Here is a 26,383-nt window from a genome sequence, read left to right as displayed (position 1 = left end):
ATTATGGCGAGTGCCCTCATGATGGCGGGTGCCCTCACGATGGCGGACACATGTGAGAGTCAAAGTTCACCTGTCAAGACAGGAAACCAGAGACTGAGAACTCTCCAGAGAACTAGCTTATCCCATGAGACTTACGGTAATCTCTTCCAAGGGCAATTCCCCCCATGACGTAGCCACCTTCCTCTAGACCCCACCTATCAAACCTTCTACCACCTGAACATCAACACGCTGAGGACCAAGCATCTAGAACATGAATCTTTTGTGGACAAACCTCATCCAGACTGTGGAAGTCAAATTAAGTTCCACAGAGCCAAGAAACATCATCTCCTTTAGAATTTTGATTAAAATGGAGTAGCCACTGGATCACAGCTTCAAGTCCAAGCTAGCCAGGGAACCCCCAAGTCTTTACTTAAACCTTAACACATGTTAGAACATATGTGGCCATTAACAACCCAACCCAGAGAAGCTAAGGCCTCTCTGATTCCTCTTATGACGTGTCTCTATGTGTGACGTCCCTTAACATCACTGGCACCATGTTAGACGCTGGCTAGTGTGCCAGCAGAGAAGGTTTATTTACCAGAGGGTGTGATAGTTCTTGGAATTTAACAGTGGAGAGAGGAAACTTGATTCCTGACATTGAGCAGGACAGTGAGGAAGCCAACATTTAATCCCTACACATCACTTACCAGCAACTTCCTTTTCTGAATGTCCAGTCCTCAAGGCAAGGGATTTGTCAAATTCTCACAATGTTAGACCCCCGAAACCCAATGAAGACTTAAACTTGTGGCCAGATTGTTTTGACGCTATTTGTGGTTAATGCAGGAACAGTGAATAAGTTCCTGGGTTGTTCAACATTTAACTGCTAATGTTGCCAGGCTGTAGCCTGTGTAAGGTACCTCTGGGTGTGTTGTAGCAGGAATCCTAATTGGTCTCAATAAAAACCTGGAGCCAGATTTCGGGGTAAATGCTGAAAGATCAGAGAGACAAAGGAACAAGCCACAGCCACCTCTCACCTCACCAACTCCTCAGCCAAAAGGAACCTGAGCCCTTGTCTTCTCCTGCCTTACAGTCCTCTCTCCACCCAGCCATATCACTTCCTGTCTCCACCTCCCTAGTGCTGGGATCAAAGGCGTGAGATCCCATGGGCTGGGATCAAAGGTGTGTGCCACCACTGTCTGGGCTCTGTTTCTCTTTTAGACTGGATCAATCTTGTGTAGAACTCAGAGATCCGTCTGCTTCTGCCTCTCAAGTGCTGGGATTAAAGGTGTGCACCACCACTGCCTGGCTAACTAGTGGCTGGGCTCTAAACTCTGATCTTCAGGCAAGCTTTATTTGTTAGATCACAAACAAAATATCACCACAGTATGTGGTTACTAAAGTCAAGTTAGAGCAGAGCAAGCTGCTCGTTTCATGCTATAGTTCCAAAGAGAAAGGGATGGGGTGTGTTGAAACCACGGAGGGAGTTTCACAGGCGGGGAATGTCTGGGTGTGGGAAGGACCAAGAGGCAGGGTTGGAGATTGCAACCCGGAAGCCAGAGTGGAGCACCTGTGACCCCTAGGATGGGCCATGTTTGCTGTGCCAAGCTGACTGCCAAGATATTGGGCCTGCTCTCCCCATACATTTCTCTCCTCCCAGAAAGGTCTGGGAATTGCACAGGATTGCAGGTACCTCCCTGAAATCCTTAGCAAGTACCATGATTCCTCCTGTGCCATTCCTCACTGTCAAGACCATCTTAAAGTCAGCACAGGTGACCTAAGATTGAGTCTCTGCTTCCACATCTTCCCCTCCCCCCAGAGTCCTTTGTGACTGAACTTCACTGCAGGCCACCCTGTCTTTTGCCGCTTCACAGAGAAGAGTTCTGAGTCTGGGGGAATAATGCCCTCCTCACAACCTAGGGGCAGAACAGCCCAGACAGGTGCAGGGCAGAGAGACCGAAGCCCTAAATTCAGCTATCAATTGCCATGACCTTAAATCATCACCCAGCCTCGGAACTGCCCCATTCCTTGCTCTGAAAAATGGTTTAGTTGGTAGAGTCCTTGCCCTGAAGCCCGGGGATTCATCCCCAGAACCGCATAAATTTGGCGAGGTGGCACACACCCGTAATCCCAGCATTCAGGAGGTGGGAGCTGGAGGGTCAGGAGTTCAACGTCACCATTCTTGACTACTCAGTGAGTTTGAGGTCAGCCTGGGGTACATGAGACCCTGTCCGAAAACAAAAGCCTCAACTCGTGGGATTCCTGGGAGTCTAGGATAAGCTAATAGATGTGACTGTCCACAGATTGGTCATCTTTTGCATGATAATGAATGATTTTACCTTTTGCCAACTGTGAGGAAGTTTCTCCTAAAGCTTGAGGCTTTTCTAGGTAGTCTGCAGTCATCTTGGCCCCTAGGAGAAGCGAGCCTGCCTCCACCCTTCCTTCCAAGGTCCTTTCTGCTGAACTGTGAGGTCATTTCATTTTCTGGTTCCAGATCTAGAGGCTGGTTAATGATCCCATGATGAGTCTGGCCTCTCTGGGCAGGCTGAATTTCTTTCTGATTTAACAACTCTTATGGGGTGGGTATGCACATTTCTGCACAAATTTTATATAAATATATAAAGAATGGCATTACAACTATACACTGAAGATTGGTACTGGGAGAGAAGATGAGCTCCACAGTCCCAGTTAGGACATCAGGCAACTTAATGGCGGGTTGAGTTGTCCACTGGAGTAAATGGGAACTAGTCTGAGGTGCTTGAGGGTAGAGCCAAGCCCAGCTGGGTCCCTCCAATGTCATCGGGGTAATCTTGAGTTCAGGGAAGTCCTGCCAGCAGGGAGTGGTGAGGTCAGGTCCGTAGGAAAGCAAGCAGAGGGAGATGGGGAAGGGTTGGGTAGTGCTGTGTCGCCTGAGGAAGGCCCCGAGGAGGGGCCACTCCGTGAGTCTGGGAATCTATGCCACCCTGGCTGCTGTTTGAACGGCGACTTGAATGACCTTGGTCTAGTCGTTTCACTTTTCCAGGCCTGGTTCCTTACCTCTTACAAAGGTACCAACCCCAAAGGCTGCTGGGAGGATTCAAGGGAAGATTGCCCGATCAGGGCCTAGACTGTGCCAGATAGGAAGCAAGACCTTATCGATGCGCGCTAAAGACCAATCAGTCAACTTTTACCTCCCAGCCTATCTTCTTCCTGCAAGTGTGTTAGCTGGAATCTAAAGCACACCATGCTTTTGCTAATGTCTAACGTTCCTGTGTTTCAGACACTTTCCTGAGCCCCGGATCTCTCTCCCTCTGGAGCTATCCCACCATACACATTTCTCTATTTTGAGAACCCCCCCACATCATGGACCTCATCGGGCTGCTGAAATCCCAGTTTCTATGTCACCTGGTCTTCTGCTACGTGTTCATCGCCTCGGGGCTCATCGTCAACGCCATCCAGCTGTGCACACTGGTCCTCTGGCCCATCGACAAGCAGCTGTTCCGCAAGATCAACGGCAGACTGTGCTACTGCATCTCCAGCCGTAAGACCTGCGCCCTTCCTTCCTTCGCGCTTGCTTCTTCCCTGAGATGGGAGGCTCATCACACGCATTCGCTAGGTTGGGCTGCTGTGTCCTGTTCTTGGTTGCTTTAGATCTGAAATGCCCATTTTGTCCCTACGCTACAAAAAAAAAATTATCCTGCCAGTGAGAAATGCCAGGAGCACAAAGCTGTTCAGCCCTGAAGGGTGGACTGGGGACAGTAAATATGCCTTTTATAGCTGCTTCTCCCACTTTCCTTCTCAGAAGTGAGTGGTCCGTTTTGTTATCCTGATGGAAATGGTAGTCATGTATGGCTGGTGTATACCCGAGAGCAGGGGGTTCTCTCTGGGTAGATACACAGATCACACGCAGCTTTGGTTTGGGTTGGTTTGCAGTACTGGAAGTCAAGAATATATGCATCTTTAAAAACTAAATGGCAACATACATACTATCGTTCTCTTCCTGATTTTGTTTTTTCCATCTTATTTTGTGATCATCATAGACAAATGTGGAGTTGTAAGAGACAAAACAGTGAAGTCCCAAATTCCCTACAGAATGATGTAAGGGAAAAAAGGGATGAACTTGACTCTACACCCAAGCACCTTGTACTGGTTCCCATTAACTGCAGGTAGTTGTACAGTCAGGGATCTCTAGAGGATATATATATATATATGTGTGTGTGTGTGTGTGTGTGTGTGTGTGTGTGTGTGTGTGTGTGTACATATATATATGCACATTCTAATAAGTCTAATAACTTATTCACTCTAATAAGTCACATATATGCCTATATATGGCGCACACACACACACACACACACACACACACACACACATATGTGACTTGAGTGGCTTACGGCTGTGGGTCAGCTAGTTTAATAATGGCTGTTTCTCGATGGAAGTTTCAAGATTCCAATAGTTGTCCAGTCCATGAGGCTGGATGTCTCAACTGGTCTTTAGTGTGTGTCGGACTCCCCAAGAAGTAGGCTCTAGGCCCTGATGCCAGGGAAGGAATGCTCAGCAGCAGGACAGATAAACTCACCAGTGAGAATGAGGCAAGCAGGCAAAGAGCAAAAGCTTCCTTCTTCCATGTCCTTTATATAGGCTGTCATGAGATACATGGCCCGGATTTAGGATGGGTCTTCCCACCTCAAAAGACCTGGATTTAAGGTGGGTCATTCTATCTCAAAAGATTCAAATAACTAAAAATCCCTCACAGGTGTGTCTAGCCGCTTGGGTTTTTAGTTGATTCCAGACTTAGTCAAGTTGAGAACCAAGATTAGCGCTATCGTAGTAGATCATTGGAGTACAGTATTGTAGCCAGGAAATTGATGTTTATATAACTCACCAAACACGCTTAGCTTTCTTCATGTTGTGTGTGTACATGCATGTATGCATATATGTGTGTGTGTGTGTGTGTGTGTGTGTCTGTGCATCCTTGTCTGTGTTTGGGGTGTGTGTGTGTGTGTGTGTTTGTGCTAAGCTGTTGAAACAACTCATTTGGCCAGAGCTTCCACAATGAAAGCAAGGTATCAGTATATTACAACATCTAATGGTGAGTTCTGTGCTGATAAATGCTAAGCTGATAATTATTCCCTAACCTAGAAAATACTGTTTCATTATCAATAGTATATATATATAATTATATATATATATGACTGAAAATATATTCAAAATATGGCCTCTTTCATTCAAACTAAGCCATGAAAATATCCGTGTAACCTTAGATTATGGCCAAGAGACAGAACTATTATCTTTCCAAAACAAAGAACAATGAAGTTAAGCCTAAACCTGCTTCTTACAACAGGAAGTCCTCTACTGGCGGTTTTTATTTTGCTTTTGTTTTTGAGACAGGGTGTCACTATATAATTCAAACTAGCTTCAAACTTGGTAATCCTCCTTCCCTGACTCTTGGATGTTGGGATTTCAGCCATGTGTTACCGTGCCCAGCTTTATAGTCTTACCTTTTCAACTTTATTATCTTCCAGTGTGGGTACCTGTGTGCACATTTGTGCATGTGAGTGTAGATGCCCATGGAGACCAGAAGGCTCCATCAGATTCCCTGGAACTGGAGTTACAGGTGGTTGTGAGTCTCCTGACTTAGGTGCTGGGAACTGAACTCCAGTCCTCTGTAAGAGCTGAAGTATACCCTGTTGATAACTGCACCATCTATCCAGCCCCATATACTTTTAATTGACACAATGGTCATATATGTTTGTATAGTCTGTGCAGTGCCATGTTACACATATACAAAGCAGGGTAGCAGGCTCATCCATCATCTCGCACACTTTTTACTCCTTTGTGTTGGGAACATTTCAGATCCTGTCTGCACACTATACAACCACACAATACACAATTAATCTTCGTGCTTCTCCTACTGTGCCATTATGCTGCCTTTACAAGTACACCCACGTGGAGAAGCTTTTAAGCTTGCTACAATGCCATTTCCAAATTCTGCTTTTGATGTGTGTGTCTCTTGTCTGGAGACCCATGTCACAAAACGTTTCCTCTCCACTTTCTTCTAGTAATTTTATAGTTTCTGGTCTCACATTTAAGCTTCCACTGAGTTGATTCCGTACATGGCGAAAGATGTGCTGCTTTCATTCTCCTGCCTTATAGATAACCAGTTTTCCTGATACCAAGTATCTAGGAGACTGTTTTCTCTGATGTATGCCTCGGTTGCCAGTCAGTGCTGTAAATATGGTTTTCTTCTCAGGTTCTCTGTTTGTTTTCTTGGTGTAGGGGTCTATCCTAGGCCAGCACTCTGCTGCTTGAATTCCGTGGCTTTATGGAATGTTTGAAGTCGGGTTATACCCCTCTGCTCACAATTGTCCCTTTGCCCCTTGGCTCACAAACGCTTTGGCTATGGAGAGTCTCTTGTGGTTCCATACAAATTTTATGAGTGAGTAGTTTGTTTTCTATTTCTGAGAAGAATGCCAGTGGTACTTGTTATATTACATCTGTGGATTCCATTTGGGTCGTATGGATATTTTAACAATATTAATTCTTTCATGCACACGGAATGTCCTTCTCTGTGTGTGTACACAGGTGTGTGTGCCCCCTCTAACTTTTCTTTCCTCTTTGGTGGTGCTGAATGAAGGCCTCAGGCCTGACTCATAAGCACTGTGGCACTCAACTGCCCCCTCAGCCCCCTCCTCTATTTCTTTAACCTGGGTTTTGTGGTTTTCATTGTAGAGATCACGTGATTCCTGGGCTAGGTTTTTCCCTAAGTGTTTTATGATTTTCTTGGCTCTTGTGTGTGAGATGGCTTTCCGATTCCTCCCTCAGCTGTTTCACTGTGGTTATGCAATGCTGCTGATTTGTATGTGTCAGTTTTGTGTCTTACAACCTGATTGTTCATTTGTCTGTCTGCTGGGGTGTTTTGTTTGTTTTTGGTGGAGCCTTTAGTTTTTCTCTGTATCTAAAATCATGACATCTGTGAACAGGGATAATTAGCCCCTCCCTTTCCTTAGATGCCATTAGTCTTATCTTACTGCCCTAGGTGAGACTTCCAATACTAAGGTAGAGTGGCGAATGTAGATTGCCCATTCTTGACCTAAAGAAGCGCAGCCTCATGGAAGTTGTTGGCTGAGGTTCTGTGTTCACTGAGGCACATTCCTTCTATATATAATTGGGGTGGGGGCAGTTTAATCAGGAAGCGATACTGGATTTTATGAAATGCTTTTTTTTGTACCTGTTTGAGATAACTATAGGATTTTTTGGCCTTCATCCTATGATGTAATAGATTACTATGTTCATTGATTTGATTTTGTTAACCCATTCTTGCATTTCTGGGGTAAATCATGGTATGTAATCTTTTGGATCTTATATTGATTTTTTTGTTGTTGTTGTTGTTGGCTATTTTATCAAGAATTTTTGTATGTTTTCATAGGGGACATTGGTCTGTAGTTTCTTCTTTCTTTCTCTCCTTCCTTCTTTCCTTCCTTTCTTTTTCCTTTCTTGTAGTTTCAGTTTTGGTATTACAATAATGTTGGCCTGATAGAATAAGTAGGGAAGGGTTTCTTCTGTTTCTGTTTTTGTTTGTTTTTTCTTTTGTAATTTGAGAAAATACGGTGTCAGTTCTTGGTAAAGAGCTTGGTAAAACTGAAGCGTTTGGGCCCAGGCTTTTCTTTCTCGGGAGACTCTGAGTCACCGGTTCTCTCCTGCAGTTCATTGTTGTCCTTTCAGGATTTCTGGGTTTTATGGTTCACTTTTGGCAGCTTGTTCGTTCCAGAAATGTAGCCTTTTCTTCTAGGCATCCAAGTTGTTGCTGGCTAGCTCTTTGGAACAGTCCCTGATGACCTTTTGTTTCTGTGGCACGGGTTCGAGTCTCCTTTCTCCTCCCTGCTTTAGTTGTTGTAGATTTCTCTCTGTTTTGCAGTGAAACATTCGTTTTGTTTTTGTAAAACTTCGTAAACAAGGCCAGTTTTGTTTCATTTATCTTTCCTATTATCTCCGTTCTGTTTGTTTCTTCTCTGATCTCTGTTACTTCTCCTCCACTAAGTTTAGGTTTGTTTTTTATTCTCATTTTTTTAGCTCCTTGATTTGTATCCTTGGGTTGATTACCTGAATCTTTTCTCTATATTTGATATAGGTGCTTGTTTCTGCAAGCTCTCCCTCTTAGTTCAGCTTTGGATTTATCCCGAAGGGTTTAGTATGTTGCATTTCCATTTTTATTTGTTTCAAGCAATTTTAAATTTTCTTTATAGCTCCTATTTTGAATTCCTTTCAGGTAATTCATCACTTTCGTTCTCTAGTCTACTGGAAGGAGAGTTACCATGTTTCTTGAGAAGCGTGGTCGTCTCTCTCGTTTATCATTGTTTCTTTATCTTGTGTCTCTACATTGCCATTTGCACATGCAGTGGGTCAGGTAGCTCTGCTGGTTTTGTAGGGTGACTTCCACAGTAAAAGATGCTCTTCCAGCTCTGTGTGGGGCGTGGCTCGAGTAGGCCATGTTGGCCTTGTTCTGAAGTTGGCACCGTAGTTGCCTGTGCAGCTTCATGAGCTGTAATAAACGTTGGCAATGTGTGTGAGTGTGTGAGTGATACGGGACCGGGCTATGCCGTGTGTGTGTGTGTGTGTGTGTGTGTGTGTGTGTGTGTGTGGTGGCGGGAATTTCTGGAATGCAGCGTTTAAGCGGAACAGTTTGCTGACTGCCCTGATTGTAGTGTCGCTCGCCTTTGAGGTCAGTAAACACATGTCGGTGGTATGTCCAAGTGGGGAGGGTGTGTACATTGTAGTGTGTGAGGACCACACTGACGGCCAGGGTAGTTTTCCATCTCTGTGTCTGAGCTGGGAAGGTGTCTTTGCAGAACCTTTCTGTAGGGTTAGGGGTTTGGGGGGAGGGGATTGGCAGCCTGCTCAGGGAGGGCTTCCTATCTGCTTCCTGGTGTCTGGGTCGGCCAAGAAGCTCAAGGAAGGCTAGATAACTTCCAGGCCATGGGATGGTGAGTGGCTCCGCTTGACTACCTCCCAGGACACATGATAGATCAAGCTTTTCCTGGCAAGCTGACTAGCTGTTCCCAAGGTTCAAAGATGGGTAAGCGGGACCATCTGTCTACTCCCCAGGTGTCTCTGTGGGCTGAGCTGCTTAGGAGGCATCTCAGTTGCTTCCTGGGGGGAAAGTGTGGGTAGACACAACCACCTGCCTGCCTTCCCAGGGGGGCCCGTGGACTGAGCTACTTAGGATGGCAGCCTGTTGCTTCCTGTGGTGTGGGAGTGTAGCAGGGCCACCTGGCTGGTTTAATTAAGAGCCAAGATGAAGTAGTTGGAGACAGCTGCCAGGTTGCTTCACAGAACCCCTGCTGGGCATGTCTCAAGATGGTATTTTGTAGCATGAATTCGGGTCAGGCGTGGTATATGGCAGGCTATCCGGTAGAGCCATGTAGCAGTATAGCACATGTTGCAGGATCTGCAAAGGCTGCATGCCCCTCCAGCAGGCAAGCTCTCAGTGTCTATGTCTGGAGTCTGTTTGCTTACTGAGCAGTCCCTCCTGCTTTAGGGATAACCTCTGGGATGTATGGAAGAAAGGCGTTAGTCCACTCAGTCCCTTTATAGGTCAATGTATGGCCCTGTTCTGTGTACCCCTGCATCCCCCACAGGACTCTGGGGTTCTGCCTGACACAGTGAGAACAGCTGTTTGATATTTGTTCCCCTCCTTGGTTATAGAGAGAAACACTTCCAGCACTTCCAGTCAGCCATCTTGCAATCCCATCATCTTTAATCCATTGTCTGTGGCTTATTGGATACAAACACCCATTCAGCACAGTACCACGTGGTGTGCCTTCCTAGGCCACCTTTATTCGGTTCTAGTATTAAGGCATCTACAGTGGTGTAGAAAGAGGGAATCTTTGTCAGAGCCCAGCAGAGAAAGAAGTAGGTTGGAACTGTGGCTGTGTGAAGAGGGAAGGATTTGCATCATTAAGGGACAGAAGTTAGCTGACTGAGATGAATATTACATTTTTAAAAATATTTTTCCACACTGCAGCAGGGGGAGAGGCTATTTATATAAATTCAGGTTTATCAAAGCAATGCTGGTTGTATTTTTTTTATAAAAAATAACATTTAGTTATTAGTGGTCTTGCACATACTTCAGGTGATTCCAAAATCTGTCACTTTGAAATTTGAGACCGTATCTGTTTGTACTGTCATAAGCCCTGTCCAAATTTCAAACAGATGGCTAAGAGTCAGACTTTTCAGTTGGAGTTAGAAGTCAGCAGCGAGGTTCAGGCTCACGTCTAAGAGCGGGATTGCTCGTGGAGATATTTGGAGGAGCCTTTCACATACTCGTTTATGGTGGAAATTAAAATAAGTCACAATTTAGTAAGAAAGATGAATCTTTTTCTCATTACAAATAAACCAAAATATTCAGAACAAATTCCAAATAAAACTCCAGAATTTACTATTTGAGACAGTTGGCATTTCAGGGCTGAGTGAAGTTAAGGGTAAGTGGTCTAAATATAGCGAAAGACCTGCTGTCTTGGTTTGTCTCACATGCTCTGTCCCTGTTTCCCCAAGACACTGCTCATGGGCTTTAGGTCATTAACAGTATAGTCATTTCTGCAGTGGTGTGAATAGAAAGGGGGTGAGCTCTCTGTGAGGAGCCAGGGTGGTTCCTGGGGACAGAGAATGTGGTCTGCAGGGTGTGATCCATGCAGGGCATGGCTCATGGGTTCCATCTGATGCATCTGATTAGGAACTGTGTCCCCATCTCCACGGCACCCCTTAGCTAGTATCCCAGTGTTAAAGAGCAGAGTCAGTTTTTAACCCATCTTGTTTTCCCAGCTTTCCTTGATTGAAAAACTGCACAAGGCCAGACTACGTGAGGTGCTCTCCTGGGCCTTGATTCTACAGCCTATGGGCGACAGTCTGGGCAGCAGCTTGACCAGTCAAGAGCTGGGCCATGTTGACTTGGCTCACCTTGCCATATTCTCTCCAAGTTAAGTTTAAAACCTGTTCTTGGGGTGTAATGGTTTCTTCTGGCGTATGTATCACTCAGAGCAGAAAATGTGCAGCGTCTATCACTGCCAGCCGATCCTCTAAGAGAAGGCAGAATGAACTGTTTCCTGGACTTGGACCCTGGTCACATTTCACTAACAAACTGTCATCCTCCTTTCCTCTGTCAAATATTTGAGTTCCTTATTGTCACCAGTGAGTCCAGGGCAGCATCCAGCTCTGAGCACAATGGCCTCAGGGACAGATAAAGCACAGTATGGACATGCCAGTCATCAGCAGGACACAGGGAGCAGAGAATGTTGGTCTAGTGGACAAAGCCAAGCTCATAGATGACAATTTGCAAGTGACTGGCCTGGGGGGTTGGGGACAGTGTGTGTGTGGGGGGTCTGGCTGGCTGGTAGGTGATGCTTTGCCTTACTGCTCCTAGATTGCCTCACTATACAGACAGAAAGTGCTAAGTCACCCCCGCCCTGGGTGCTGGGAGAGGAAGGAGCCGCCTGAGCTAGTTCCTGTAAGGTGGAAAAGGAAGCCGGTTGTAAGAAGCGGGATGGAGGTTGAATCTCACTGCCTTTGCATTGTGCACATTAAGCTCCAGGACAGCGGTTCTCAACTTGTGAGAACCACCCCTGGGGTGTGTGTGTCAAATCTCTCTCTCTCTCTCTCTCTCTCTCTCTCTCTCTCATATATATATATATATATATATATATATATATATATATATATATCAGATATTTATATTACAATTCATAACAGTAGCAAAAATTACAGTTATGAAGTAGCAACAAAAATAATTTTATAGTTGGGGTCACCACAACATGAGGAGCTGTATTAAAGGGTCTCAGCATTAGGAAGGTTGAGAACCCCTGCTCTAGGGGATCTGTGCTTTTCAATCTCTAGGGAAAGGAGGCTGAGGCAGGCTAGTCTGAGATTTTTTTATTCCTAACACTATAAACTTCCAAAAACAAACAAATAAAACCAAAGCAAAACAAACCCAGAAAATTTCATGGTCTATTAATGTCGGGGGGAAAAGATGGTGAGCAGGGCTAAGATGAAGCTGCTATTTTAGAAAGGAGGAGGAAATGAAAACACTCCTCTCCTCAGCCCCAACCCCAGCTCTGGGGCCTGGCTGCCGAGTTCACTGTTCCTGCACACGGGTTCGAAGCCCGAGCCTGCGCAGGAGAGTCCGAGAGCTGTGCTGCTCCTGGTTTCCAAGCGCTGCTGACCACATCGTCCCGCAGAGACCCTCCCGTGTGCAGGTCCACACGGGGGGAGGAGAGAGACCGCTTGCTGTGCTAGGAGGCCAAGTAAAGTAGTCTAAAGATGTGTGTGTGTGTGTGTGTGTGTGTGTGTGTGTGTGTGTGAATGTTAGTTTGTGCGCCTGAGTTCACATGCCCATGGAGGCCAGAGGTATTAGATTCCCCCTGAAACTGGGGTTACAGGTGGCTGTGAGCTGCATCATGTGGGTGCTGGGAACTGTATCTAGGCCCTCTGCAAGAGCAGTACATGCTCTTAACCACTGAGCCATTTCTATAGCCTCCAAATAAAACATTCTGCCTAGCTGCGGGCCAATCATTGACCAGCCCCATAAACCCTCAGTCCAAATGATAAGACCCCAGTTGCTGCTGGAAGGTGCAGAATGAGGTGCCCCGTACAAAATGCTTCCTAAGTTGCTTACAGTCAGACTGGAGCTATAGCGCAGTGGGTAGAGTGCTTGCCTAGCATGGGTTAGATCCTGGGCACTCATGTAAATCAGATGTGGTGATGCCTGAGTTCAAGGTCATCTTCAGCTACAAAGCTGGTTTGAAATTAGGCTAGGGTGTTGTGGAATATTACTTTAACTAGGCAAAGATGTGTTACATTTGTTTATGTTGTGGACTATTTAACTGTATAAAGATGTGTTACATTTGTTTATGTTGTGGACTATTTAACTGTATAAAGATGTGTTACATTTGTTTATGTTGTGGACTATTTAACTGTATAAAGATGTGTTACATTTGTTTCCCCTTGCTTGCCTAAGGCACCTGACTGGTCCAATAAAAAGCTCAACAGCCAATAGCTAGGCAGGAGAGGGATAGGCAGGGCTGGTTGGCAGAGAGAATGTCGGGGAGAAATCTATGTTTGAGAGAAAGAAGAAGAAAGAGAACAAGGGAGAAAGAGAGGGAGACGCCTGAGGTCAGGCAGCCGGCAGCTAGCCAGACACAAAAGAGTAGGACATACAGAAAGAAAGGTAAAAAGCCCCGAGGAGGCAAAACATAAAGAGAACAGATTAAAATAAGAGCTAAGCTAAGGCCGAGCATTCAAAACTAATAAGTCTCTGTGTCATGATTTGGGAGCTGGTTGGTGGCCCAAAAGAAAAAGCCTGGTACACTAGGGTATGTGAGATCTTGTCTCAAAAATAAACCAATAGGTAAATAAGTGACTTTTAAGATGAAGTTTAGAACTTGTTGCAAGTGGCAGGAGCATCAGGAGCCTGGGTAAGCATACGTGTCTTTTTCTTTCCATTGTGGCTTGTTAGTTGGGCAACTTTCAAAACTCTATATGTTTGATATATAGAGGATGGATAAAATTGATCAAGAGTCCCATGCTTCTGAGATAGTGTTTTGATTTGCTGTTGCTGTGTTTGGTCACAGGAAGGATATTTATATCCCCTTTCTGTACCCCAACCCAAGCTCCCTCCGGAGGTCACTGGCCCAGTGTTTGCAGTCGGCTGATTGGCAGTGGCTGAACACAAGAGGAGCAAGCTCGAGATATCACTTAAGGACTTGCATGGGTTCCTCTTGGGACAGGCCAATTCATTTGCCTCACAAGTAAGTTGTATCTCAGGGAGGTGTAGGAGGCCTGGGTGAAGCTGTCCTGCTCCTGTCTGAAGGGGGCGGTCAGGGCTTGGTGCCCTGTCAATCACAGCCTCAATAAGGGCTGTCCATGAAGGAAAGGCTCCTGGGGTGTCTAAAGACACTGGGATCGTGGTACTGATGCAGGGGATGCAAGATAGATGACCATAGGAGTCAGTTTTGTCCTCCCGAGGGAAGTAGATTTTTCACCCAGTCCGGGCCCCCAGTGCAGTTTTTAAAGCAATCCCATCTGCAGGCAGACTGGAGGACTGATGACCTGTTCCCTCCCTGGGTCATCTTATTCGTCACGGTGGGGTGTCACTGGGAACTTCTGCAGACACCGCAAGATGAGAGTTTTGGAAGAGAAGCAGCCTGTGGTCCTGGATTAAAATTCTGGATGAGAGGAGCTCAGTTCCTGGCCTCCTCTTTGGAGACAGCTGTGGTGGCCGCTGTTTCTGTCTGTTCACTCCTCCTCCCCCAGCGCGGGACTGTAGACCTTTCCCACCCTGCGACCAGCAGGCCTCCGTGTTCTGCCATGTTGGAAAGCATGTCTGGGGGTGGCTGCCGAGGCCCTGCTGTGGGGTAGACCTGAGTCTGAACTTCCTCTTCCTCACTGACTAACAGCCCCTTGTGCATTATATTGAATGCAGCAAATTGCAACACAAAACATTTCTTTTGCTTTTTTTTTTTTTTTCCTCCCCAGTAAGGATTTCACTTCCTGCTTCATCTGGGGAACTCTTAGGAGGAAGGGCAGATGGCGGACTCAGGGCTTGTGTACCAGGGCCATTGAGGTAGAGACAGGACCAGGGTGATACTGTGGGTGAAGGACCCGCACTTGGTCATGTTGCTGCTGTGTGAATTCGGGGCGTGGCTAGTGCTTACAAAACTAATACAGCTCCCACTTTTCTGATCTGAGGAAGTGGAAATCAACTAAAGGTGGTTGCTTCCTCAAGCTTATTAACAGACACCAGAAAAACAGTCGCCCTCTGAGGCCAGGCCCAGGCCCAGGCCTTGCACAAGCAGACACTATCGAGTGTTGCTGAGAGGAGGCTCATGAGCTGGTGGTGTGTAGGGTTAGTGACAGAGATCATCTGGACACCAACCTAGTTAGAAGCAAAGGAGCCTGGGGAGCAAGTACCCTGGCCAGTGTGACGGGAAGGGAGGGGCTGCGTGGGGGAGGAGAGGAGGACCAGACATACCCCTAGCATCAGCTCACTCTGGATTCTAAGCTTGCTCTCCAGAGACTCAGCTGGAGCCCCCACCATCTATGAAGTCCTCAGCAGCATCTATAGAGGGTGGAAGTGGGCTCACCTGAGTCCCAGAGAGGACTGTCTGTCTGTGAGAGGGAAGCTCTAGAGAGGCCTGTGAGGAACTGAAGAAAGGAAGGAGGCTGTCTGGAACTCCAAGAGAAGGAGCTAGGGGGGAACCACATTGGCAGACACCACCAGGAATGAATGGCACCCTTGTTCTGTGTGTCACAGCCTTGCCAAGGACTGCAGGATTCAGCCAGTCCCAGTCAAGATTTGTTTAGGCCTTCAAGTCTAGTCCCCTTCCCTGGATGTTGCCTGGACTACCATCTGAAGCACTGAGGCCACCTGGACACGTGGACTCACAGTCGGCCCTAGGACAAGGCTCTCCTGTGCCAGGGAGTGTTCTCACTGTCAGGGCCTCTGAGGCCAGATGGCTAATGGCATCATCCTACTCTGGTCCCACCAAAGGGATATTTGTCACCAGGTGACAGATGGACAGTGGGTGGACAGACACTGGAAGGCAGGCACTCTTCCCAGAAATCTCATCAGGGACCCAGACACTACCAGAGATTCCTGCCTGATGCTGAGGAATACTTGTAAGGTACCTCTGGGGCACCCCACCCACCTTTAACCCATTGATTACAAGTTGCTGGATTGTAGGCTGGTTCTGGGACAGGTTGTGTTGACAGGCATTATGACGGCTATTCTTGCTTGTCAACTTGACTACATCTAGAATTAACTAAAGACAGAAAACTTCTGGGCACACCTGTGAGGGATTTTTAGCTAATTGGATCATTTGAGGTAGAAAGACCCACCCTAAATCTAGGCCACACCTTCTCCTGGAAGCCTATATAAGGACATGGAAGGCAGCAGCTGCTCACTTTCTGCCTGCTTGCCCTCACTGGCAAGTCCATTCCTTCAGAGGCAGTAGAGCCTACTTCTTTGGGATTCCAGTGTACACTGAAGACTCACTGAGACATCCAGCCTCGTGGACTGAACTTCTGGATTCTTGGACTTACTGTTGGGAGACAGCTGCTGTTGGATTAGCTGGACCACATCCTGTAAGCCACTTCAGTAAATTCCCTTTTTATACATATATATCCACTCTATTAGTTCCGTCCCTCTAGAGAACCCAGACTAACACAGACATTAAGACAAAAGCCCTTTCCTAAAGCATGCATTTAACCTGCATCCACTCACTGCTAGTCCCTGGAGCCATGAGCAGGGAGTTGTAGGAGGCCTGGGACAGGTGGCTACGAGAAACAGGATTACACATGAGCTAGGCACATTCGGCTCTTTGCATGACTGGCGATGCCCTTGAAGTAGAACTTTGAGATGATGCTCCACTTGCATGGTTGGTGATGCCTTTGAAGTGGAACTTTTAAGATGACTCTCCACAGGTCTGTAGAAAGAGAGACGCAACCAGGGGTTAGCTCGTTGCAGTTCCCAGCATTACATTGTCTGTGGTTTTTTGAATGTTGGTCAGCCTTGGCTCTGAGCCTGTGTATCTATTGCTGTCTAGTCACACAGCTAGCTGCCTTTTAATAGATCTTTATTTTGTGAATCAGTTCTTAAGGCATGAGAGCCAGAGTGGCTTTAAGGGAATGCAGTAAGAGAGCAGAGATTTCAAAGTAATCTGTGTCTACTTCTTGAGATATCCAAATACCATGCTTTATGGGGGCTTTTCTTAGCACCTGTAGGTTTTTTTTTTTTTTTTTTTTTTTTTTTGGTTTTTCGAGACAGGGTTTCTCTGTGTAGCTTTGTGCCTCTCCTGGAACTCACTTGGTAGCCCAGGCTGGCCTCGAACTCACAGAGATCCGCCTGGCTCTGCCTCCCGAGTGCTGGGATTAAAGGCGTGCGCCACCACCGCCCGGCCGGTTTTTAAAGCAGAACCAACTTAAGCAAGCTAATCCCTGACTCAGGCCCCAGGCAACCACAAGGTGCCTGCCCCTGCTCAGCAGGTGTCTTGGTTTTTGTGTGTGTTTGTTTTGGCTGCTGTTGTTTTTAGACAGGGTTTCATGTATCCCAGGCTGTCCTTTGTGTTTCTCTTCTTCATGTGTAGCCCAAGATGAACGTCTGATCCTCTTGGCTCCGTCTCTCAAGTGCTAGGATTCCAGGCATGAATTTACAGTATTGGTGGGGATGGAACCCAGGGCTTCATGCCTGGCAGACCACTTACTGAGCCGCATCCCGAGCCTCTCAGCAGGTGTTCACAACCAGGCATTTGAGTTTAATTCAAAGGTGCACCTGGAGGGCACTTGCTAAACAGAGATGGGGCCAGGGGAGGGATATTGCCTATGCTGGGAATCCAATCTCATGGAGACTTCTAGACCCAAACCACGGTAAACTGAGGCGTAGTTGGATTATAGGTACACAAAGAATGGTACGGAGCAAGAACAACCCAGTTCCACTGACTAGGCCCCTGTGCCTCTGAAGGTGATCGAAAGCCAGATGTTAACGAATGGGCTTGCGTGTATGTTGGTGAGAACCCACAACATTGTCATAGCTTCGTTGTCATAGCTTTGTCTAAGTCCATCTTCCATTGCTGTGACTGAGTACCACAGACTGGGTACTTATAAAGAAGTTCATGTAGCCCCACAGTCCTGGAGGTGTGGGATGTTCAAGGGCATCTGGAGATGATACTTTGCTGCACCTTGTCATGACAAAGGACATTCCTTGGTGATTCAGAAGAATATTTCTCAACTCTTTATCTTCTTCCAAAGCCGCATGGGAACCCTGCCCTCCCTAAGATCCCAACTAATCCCAGCTTTTTCCCAAATGCTCCACTGCCAGATACCATTAACATAGGGATATGGGGGTTGCTTTCCTAGTGCATGGATTCGGGGTGCATGCAGGGGTTCCATGGCATCCTCTCTTTGCCATGAGGCTGAAGTGGGAATGAATGGGATCCTAAGCAGCAGTCCAAGAGGCCTGTAGGAGAGTATAGTATACATTGGTGCTCAATAGTGGCTCTAAGCTGTTGGTATTGTCACTTAAGTGCACTATGAAGTAAAGATAGCATAATGCAAAACTGTCAACATCATCTAGCACCAATTTCATAAATGTATTCTGGAGATAATTCTGTCAAAGTGCTATTTTTAGAAGCTATAATTAGAGATAATATTTAAAATTTGTCTTTATAAGTTTTCTGGATGTCTTATTTTTTTTGCAAGTATACATTTTTATTAGCTGGGGGGGAAAAGTCCAAACACCAAACAAGAACTAAGCGGGAAACAGCCTGGTGAAGGGCATAGAAAAGGTCGATATAGGAGATAGAGGAAAATGGATGACTGGTTGACCCATCGCTTAACAGGTCAACTGCATCTTCCATGCTGGGTGACAAGCTAGGGCCCTGGGGCTAAGGATGGTAGGGCTGCTTCAAATCTTTGTTCACAGAGCCTGAGTAGAGTGTAGACAGTGGAAAGGAACTGGGCAGAGAGAAAGGCCACCAGCGTGGGATGTTTGGCATGGGCCAGGAGGATGGCAAATGTCCGTGCACCTGACCTTCTTTGGAAACAGCCTTTTTGCAGACGATGAAGTTGGGATGGTGCCTAATCCCATGTGGCTGGCATTCTTTTAGAAAAGAAATCTGGGTACAGAGAAAGATGTGCATAGAGAAGATGGTGTGAGGAACAAGGGGAATGTCATTATGAGCAAAGGAATATGAGACCGAGACAACCAGAAACCTGGGCAGGGACATGGAACAGATTCATCTCAGGACCTCAGATCTTCAGGACTCCAGAGCTGGGAGGCAGTCACTTTTTATTGTTAGTCCCCTAGCCTATGGCCTTCTGTAGAGCAGCCCCTGGTGAAGAGGTGATTCCTAAGTCCCTTCTCATCTGCTTATCTCTTCTCTGCTGATGCTCCACCTCCTGGTTTATCTTCCTGGTTGTACAGGAAGCAAGAGATTATAATAAAATGTCTTGCTTTTCTTCTTGGACCCAACCAAGGAGTCCAGAGCTCTCTTTTAAAGAAAGTCAGGAACTCGAAAGAGTGAACCTGGCTGGGGCATGAAGGCGAGAAGCTGTAAAGGACCGTGTATGGTCCCAGCCCTGCTCTGGTCCAGCCAGGGATGGCTTGTGGGAAGGCAGCTCTGGGGTGGGGATAGGGGGTAAGGAACTGAGCTGTCCCATTCATCGTGTCCCCAGTGTATCGTCCACTTTTTCCACCCCTTTAAACACACCACTCAGGCCCTCAGATCTGCTTCAGTTAACCCCCAAAGGAATCTGCCCTGACAAAACAGAATGAATCTGCCACCCAGACCTGGAGAGAGCTCTCCCAGATGACCAGAGAGGGTACCCTGGATGAATCAAATGAGGGCATTGCCCTCAGGTAGTACAGAGTCCTGTCTAGGCTTACCAACATTGAAAAAAGCAAATCTTTCTCATTTTTCATGTTTTTGCATTAAAAAGTCCTCTCTGCAAGGCCACATGCTCTGTGGCTCCAGATCCTGAATTCTGTATTCTGACTCTCAAGAGAGACCTGCCCCAGCCCTTCAGTGAGTTGTTGTTCCTCCCTAGTCACTGTGGTGCCACCATTAGTGACATGATTTTAACATTGAGCTTATTAGAAAAGTGCCCCTTTGTGCTAACACCCATCTGTTAGTTTCAGGGAAAGGAGGATGGGCTGGGGTTGATTTCTGGTGACACAGTCCACATATGGTTGGACGTAATATTGCATGCTGTGTGGCGATAGGTCCGGCTATTGGCAGCAAATTGAAATGTCTATAGCTTCATACTCGGATACAAACTAAGAGAGGAGTGGAAAAAAAGATCTTGAATTTTTATGTTATTTTATGCGTTCATGCTTGTGTGTAGTTGAGTGTGTGCGTGTATGTGGAGGACGAACGTCAACACAGAGTGCCTTCCCTTAATTATGCTCTGTCTTAGTTCTTTTGGAGGCTTCATCTCTCTGAACCTGGAACTTGCCGATTTGGCTCCGTGGACTAGCTAGCCAGTTCTGGGATCCTTTAGTCTCGGCCCTTCCCATCGGACACCCCTCCCTCCACTACTGGGATTACAGGTGCTTGCTGCCCCGCCCAGACTTTTATACATGGGTGTTGGGTATCTAATTCAGGTCCTCTGTTTGCACAACAAACACTGGGGTTTTTAAGTCCTTAAAAAGAGTAATATAATTATACTACCCTATTTATTTTGAATAACGATCCACTTGCTCCTGCTCCCCGCCCCCAACCAGTGCCTCCTGTGCGTGCGTGCCTCCTGTGCGTGCGTGCCTCCTGTGCGTGCGTGCCTCCTGTGCGTGCGTGCCTCCTGTGCGTGCGTGCCTCCTGTGCGTGCGTGCCTCCTGTGCGTGCGTGCCTCATGCGTGCGTGCCTCATGCGTGTGCGTGCGAGCGTGCTTTTATTTCTCATATGATCTCTGACCCTTGGTAAAGAGAAATGACTTTACATCCTTACAATGGAGGGAAGTTTACAATATAAAGGTTATAGTTTACATTGAAAAAAGCCAGCAAATTTGGAGATTCAGCTGCCATCCTGAGCAGTGTGAGCTGGTGCCTGGTTGGCTTAGCCTTGCTATGAGTTAGGAAGAAAGAGGGTGTCCTTGTGCTCATATTTTGGGTGGTGTTAAGTTTCCCTGGTGGCTTGGCTTACAGCTTCCAGTTTGGCGTGGAGTGTGAGTTTGGTGTCTTGGGTGTGGTCTTGGGAGACTGATGTTGCCAGGGAAGAGACCTTGGGATCTCTACCTCTGTTTCTTTTGTCCTGTCAATCTTCTGAGGAAGAGCAAATAGTTTAATACATTCTATAAATTATGTACATTTTACATTTATAAAATTTGCATATGCTAGGGATACATATTTAATTTTTTAAAGAATGAAAAATATTTGAAAAGCATTGTGGTTAGCCTGGCACATTTTGTTTTAATATACCAGAGATAGAAATAAAATGACTTAATTAGAAATTAAGTAGAGTCGGGGTAGAGTTCTCATCAGGCCGTGATTCCTTACAGCATAGCACATTTCCTGTTTCCCTCCAGGTCACTTTATCTTGGGTCCTGATAGGATAGGAGGCATTCCCAGTCCCTCAGAGGTTTTGCTCTCTGGACCGAAGCCAGGTTGCCCGGAAGAAGGGGGTTATTGGTGAAAAGCGTTACCCACCTCCCTCAAATCCTAGGGATGCCTGTCATCCGCTGACTTAAAATGTGTCCTGCGCCACTCCCCATCCTCAGACAGAGCTCGTGGTGTGGGAAGCCCTGAGCAGAGCAAGCAACCCCAGGGTTGAAGGTCCCTTTGGAGGCTGTCTGCAACTGTTTAGGGGGAGACCAGCCATGGGCTCCCTAGGAGGAGGGCTTCTTACTATGGAATTCAGGGAGCCCTGTTCTAATGTTGTGAACTCAGTCACTTCACCTGAGGCTTTGTTTTGCCCTTCATTATGGAAACAGGAAAATACATTTCAACCTGCTCCAAAACCGAAAAGGAAGAGGAGGGTGGTCTCAGGGGATTTCCCACCTGGTCGGAGAATCACACTATCAGATGGGACTGAGCACGCATGCTCTTCAGGGAGCGGATAACCAGGAATGTGTGCAGAGAAAGCTTTTGGGTGGGATGAGGGTGGGGGTGAGGGGTGAGGGGCGGAGGAATGTGGAAGGAGGTAGATGCTAGGGAGCTCTGGGCGATGTCAGCTGTGCTCTCATGTTGAAGGACGTTTTATGGAAGTAGTACTCCCTGGCAGCATTCTCCTAACCTGAGAAGGCTCCCCAAGAGATGAATGCAAAGGCCTCAGCATAGGGTCCACCCAGGATGACGCAGACCCACAGACTCAGGGAGTTCCCCTTTTCCAGCCATTCTGTGTAGCCTGGCATGAACATGAGGGGTTTCTCAACATGGAGGCCTTGCTCCCTAGGCCCTTAAGCCATAGAAATCAGCCTAGGCAGGCTTACGGAACTGCAGGTGGTTAACTGCTGCTGCTGGGTTCAAAGTTTCCCCTGGACTCCTTAAAGGCATCCTCCTGAGGTTAACCCTTAGTGCTTAACAAAAGAATGGGAAGACGCTTAGCTTGTGCTCAAGTGGATGGACAGAGGGATGGACACAACAATGAGAATGAGGTTAAATCTGTGGGCAAGAACAGTTGTGTTTTGAACTAACCAGAAGGTCTACCAACACCGTGGGGAAAGCCCATGGCTATGGCCATGATGCTGCGCTTAGCTCCAGGGGGATGGGGGCGGTGGGGGGTGGGCAAGGTGGGGGATGGGGGCAGTGGGGAAGGATCACTGAGCCCAAGGCACCTCTTTCCCCATTTGTGTCCTGTTGCCCCAGGGGACTTTGGGTTACTCCACCTTACTCATCTGTCTCTTGCTTTGCATGCAGAACCTTCTTCTCTAAAAGAGGGCAATACCCAGTCAAACCAGGAAAGGTTGATCCCCTTAACTTTGTTCAAAGTGCGGATCCCTAGACTTTAACCAAAGCCCACAACTGGGCCAAGCTGGTGTTCATCCTTGGCGGGTGACCTTAAGGCAAAGACAGTCCACATTGTGGTAACACAGGCTCTCCAGTTTTAATCTTTGACTCCCATCCCTTTTATCGCGAGACTCTGCCATTGTTCATTCTCTAGAAAGGGTTTCTGGAAGAATTCTCAGGTGATGTGTTGGAGTAAATGCTCAGGGTCAATAACACGACCGATCACACTGTGCTTTTATAAATACAACCTTCATGTGTGTTGCATCAGCCAGCAGCTAGGACTGGCAGAAACGAGTCACGCAAATTCCACAGCAATTAATAAAACTGAGGTTTCTGTTTCCAGCTCACTATGGCTGGGTGTTATATTGAAGGTCACTGTACTGTGCACATCGTCCTGCAGGCCGATGTGTGGAGAGGTAGTGGTGGTCCTGTAAAGGTGGAAAACCACTTTCACGTAATTTGCATGAGAATAATGTGTGTGTCACACTGGGGATTCTTTGCCTGGAATGAATGGAAGGTTTGAGGCATTCAGAGAATTAAGTAGTCTTCCACCAAAGGCAGTTCCTTCCATGGTGTGTAGCATGTTCTTCCACAGGCATGTAACATGTTCTTCCACAGGTATGTAACATGGTCGTCTGGTTACTGTCTCACTGAAGGACCTGGTTGGTTCCTTATCTCCTGAGGTCTCTCTGACGTGTTGAACCACTGCCTCTGAGACTTCTGAAACCCAGCTGCTGCCACTCAGACCACTGGTGGATGATGCATTTCCCCGCCCTTTCCTGTTCACCTCTAACAATGCTCATCTCCAGTTGAAAACTGCACACTCCAGGGCCAGTGGGTTAGGTTAGGGGTGACATCCAGAGTGGCAGCTCCTGTTATCCTGGCCCTGCATGGGGTCCCCTTTCCTGTGTGGTTGAATGAATGAGCAAGGCTATCTACAACTCCTGGGGCCTGGTGAGCGCCCCATACTGGGCTGAGTGCCTCTAGACTGTACAGACTACTAACTTTGACCCTGAGGGTACTTTTACTTAACCTTTGGAGTATGGGAAGACCAGGATAATTGTATTGAATTCCATTCCTTGCAAGTCACCATGAGTTAATGAACTCAAGGCTGTGCAGCGAGGACTCATCAGCCATAGCCATGAAACCAATTGTAATACATAAGAAGAGCACACAGCTGCATTGCTCATTCCTTCATATCAGAGACGTGAGTATCGGGACGTCCCAGGGAGAGAAAAAATGACCAGGACTGGAACTGTGTCTCAGCTGACAGAGTGCTTGTCGAACACGCCCCAAACCCTGGGTTTGATCCCTAATACCACATGACCAAGTGTGGTAGCCCACACATGGCTTCTCTGCACTAGGGAGATAGAGGCAGGAAGATGAAATTCAAGGTCATCCTTGTTACATTGTAAGTTTGAGGCTAGCCTAGGCTACCTAAGACCCAGTCGTAGAAGGAAAAAACAAGTGACCGGGCTAGCCAAGGCAGAGAAGGCATCATATCTTTGCCCAGCCTTGAGAAACGGAGGGAAAGTTGGTTGTTCAGGATGTTAGTGGTGGGGGCCTGAAAACCAGCTAACTCCAACCAAATTCAGGGATGGACTGACTCACAGACCTCACTGCAGGCAGACAGGCAAATGTTAGCATTCTCAGGTGTGGCTGATGCCGCATACTGCATGTTCTGTGCTAGGGAGGTGCTCTGGGTTAGGTCCTCTAAAGATGTCTTCTCTTCCGGAAGCCTGGCTGCCTGTTCTCCGAGTTGCCTGTTCTCCGTGTTGTCTCTTCTGCTACCCACAAGGTCAAGGCCGGGACTCATGCACCTAGCCTGGTCTGTAGCAGCCCAGACTCCACATCCACTAGTGTGCTACAGTCTGGCTGCTAAATGTCAGGGATTTTCCAAGTCATTGTCAAACAAATACCACAGATATGTGGTAAGTTATGTCATACAACCAAGTCGATGTTCCAGACCTGTCATTACCCAGGTGGCTGACTGCATTGTACTATCGTCTGCATGTCAGATGTTAGGCTTTTCCCCAACTTCCCATTCAGTAATTTCCATTTCCCCACAACTTCCCATTCAGTAATTTCCTTTTCCCCTGCAACTTCCCATTCAGTAATTTCCTTTTCCCCACAACTTCCCATTCAGTAATTTCCTTTCCCCACAACTTCCCATTTGGTAATTTCCTTTCCCCCCAACTTCCCATTCAGTAATTTCCATTTCCCTCCCAACTTCCCATTCAGTAATTTCCTTGGTGGAATCTACCATGGTGGAAATATAGAAATTGGCAAAGCTATTTTGATGGCAAATATCAATTGTCAACTTGACAGGATCTAGAATTGCCCAGGAGACCTTTAAGCATGTATGTGAGGGAGTTTCTAAATTGGGGTCACAAGATGGGAAGGACCCCCCTTCCCGAACGTGGGCAGCACCATTCATATAGGCTGGGGTCTTGGACTGGGTAGAAAGAAAAAAGCAAGCTTGGCATCACCATTTATCAGTGTGGATACAGTGCCTCTGATGGACAGTAGTACCCTCAAACTCTGAGCAGAAATAAACTTTTCCTTACGTCACTTTTGTCAGATAGTTATCACATGACGGGAAAATCAGCTAATATAGTTATAAATCAGGCGCCTTTATCCTTTTCCTGAGTCTCCCCAGCCAGGGGTTGACTGTCTCCCAGGACAAGTGCTGTGTGCCGGCCCTGTGGACAGCCACAGCTCTACACTAATCTGGGCATGTGGTCCTCTTACAAAAAGCTAAGGCTATCGCACTGGTCCGAGACTCCAGGTATCACAGGACATAGCCGAGGTGAGAGAAGGGACACATAGGTGTCTTTTAGGGTCTCATTGGAAGATGGTACTCTGTAGAAGAAGTGTGGCTGGGGGCAGAGGAAACCAAGATGATACAGGACCCTGCCCTCAACCCAACTGTGGCCTAGTGGGAGAGCAGTCCCCTGGCTGATGGTGGTGAGACCACTCCAGCATCTGCAGAGTGTGGCAGAGCTGACCACAGAGGCTCTTGCCTGTGTGTATTCACAGAGCAGGTGTGAAAAGGGCTAGGCCATCTTCCTATTATTCCAGGGCTATGTCTCAGGTGTTTAAGTGAGTCACTGTGCTTCTGAATGTGCCTTCACTGGGATGCTTATGATCGTCCTGAATATGCAGCATTCTGCGTAACTTCTACCTCAACGTCCAGGCTCCTTAGACAGAAGGCGAACGTTATATACCCACGTCTCCAACTGAAACAGACCGACAGAACAAGACCCACACCTTTGTTCTGGGTTACCATAAGCAGAACTGGGTCTCAGTGTGCAGGAAAAGGAATTTACAATGTGGCTATTGGCTTGAACTGCATTAGAATCTTCATCTGATGTCCAAGCATGCTCAAACAATGGAATGACCTTTAGTGACATTTAGTGAGCACCCACTGTTGACACATGCCGGCATCGTGTTTAAGTGCTGGACCTGGAGATAACTGGGGCCGTTTTTCTGTCTTGAGGCTACAGTTTCCGCCCTCAGCATTAGGCTTTGGCTTACAAGCAGGGTGGCCATCTTGTCTTTCCATGTCCCACACCTGTGCCTAGTCCGTATCTCCTGACACCATTCCTCACTTTCTCTGCTCTCTGAGATCTCTCATGGCAGAGGCAGGCCAGCATGAGGACATGCCTTAAAAGAAGTAATGCAGGGGGTGAAGAAGAAGAAGAATAGCGTGGGTATAGCATCAGCAGGAGGGAAGGAAGACGTGAAGCAAAACCTCATGGAGGAAGGAAGACTGCACTCGATAGTCGGAGTGCTGGGTCGTGGACAGCCTTGGGGCCGGGAGGTATGATGCACATGTATCGTTGACTTCTACACCCACAGTGTAAGGAGTAGGAGGGCAGGGATGGTAGTGTGTGCGCGCCACTCCTTCCACGGATGAAGCTCGGGGTCGGAACTGGAGAAGGC

At 47.1% G+C, this 26,383-nt stretch overlaps 1 protein-coding gene across 1 annotated transcript in view; it reads left to right on the top strand.

The window, feature by feature from the left end:
* Agpat4 (1-acylglycerol-3-phosphate O-acyltransferase 4) overlaps positions 1-26,383 on the top strand; it is a 104,565-nt gene that overhangs the window by 30,256 nt on the left and 47,926 nt on the right. Inside the window, exon 2 of the mRNA XM_059272844.1 lies at positions 3,236-3,496. Within this exon, the coding sequence (XP_059128827.1) occupies positions 3,319-3,496 (178 nt within the window). The 5' untranslated portion in view covers positions 3,236-3,318. The remainder of the gene's footprint in view (positions 1-3,235; positions 3,497-26,383) is intronic.

This window comes from Peromyscus eremicus, chromosome 8b, assembly GCF_949786415.1.
Source record: "Peromyscus eremicus chromosome 8b, PerEre_H2_v1, whole genome shotgun sequence".
Classification (NCBI taxonomy): domain Eukaryota; kingdom Metazoa; phylum Chordata; class Mammalia; order Rodentia; family Cricetidae; genus Peromyscus; species Peromyscus eremicus.
The sequence above is the reverse complement of the archived record's forward strand: the minus strand, read 5'-3'. Positions and strand labels throughout refer to the sequence as shown.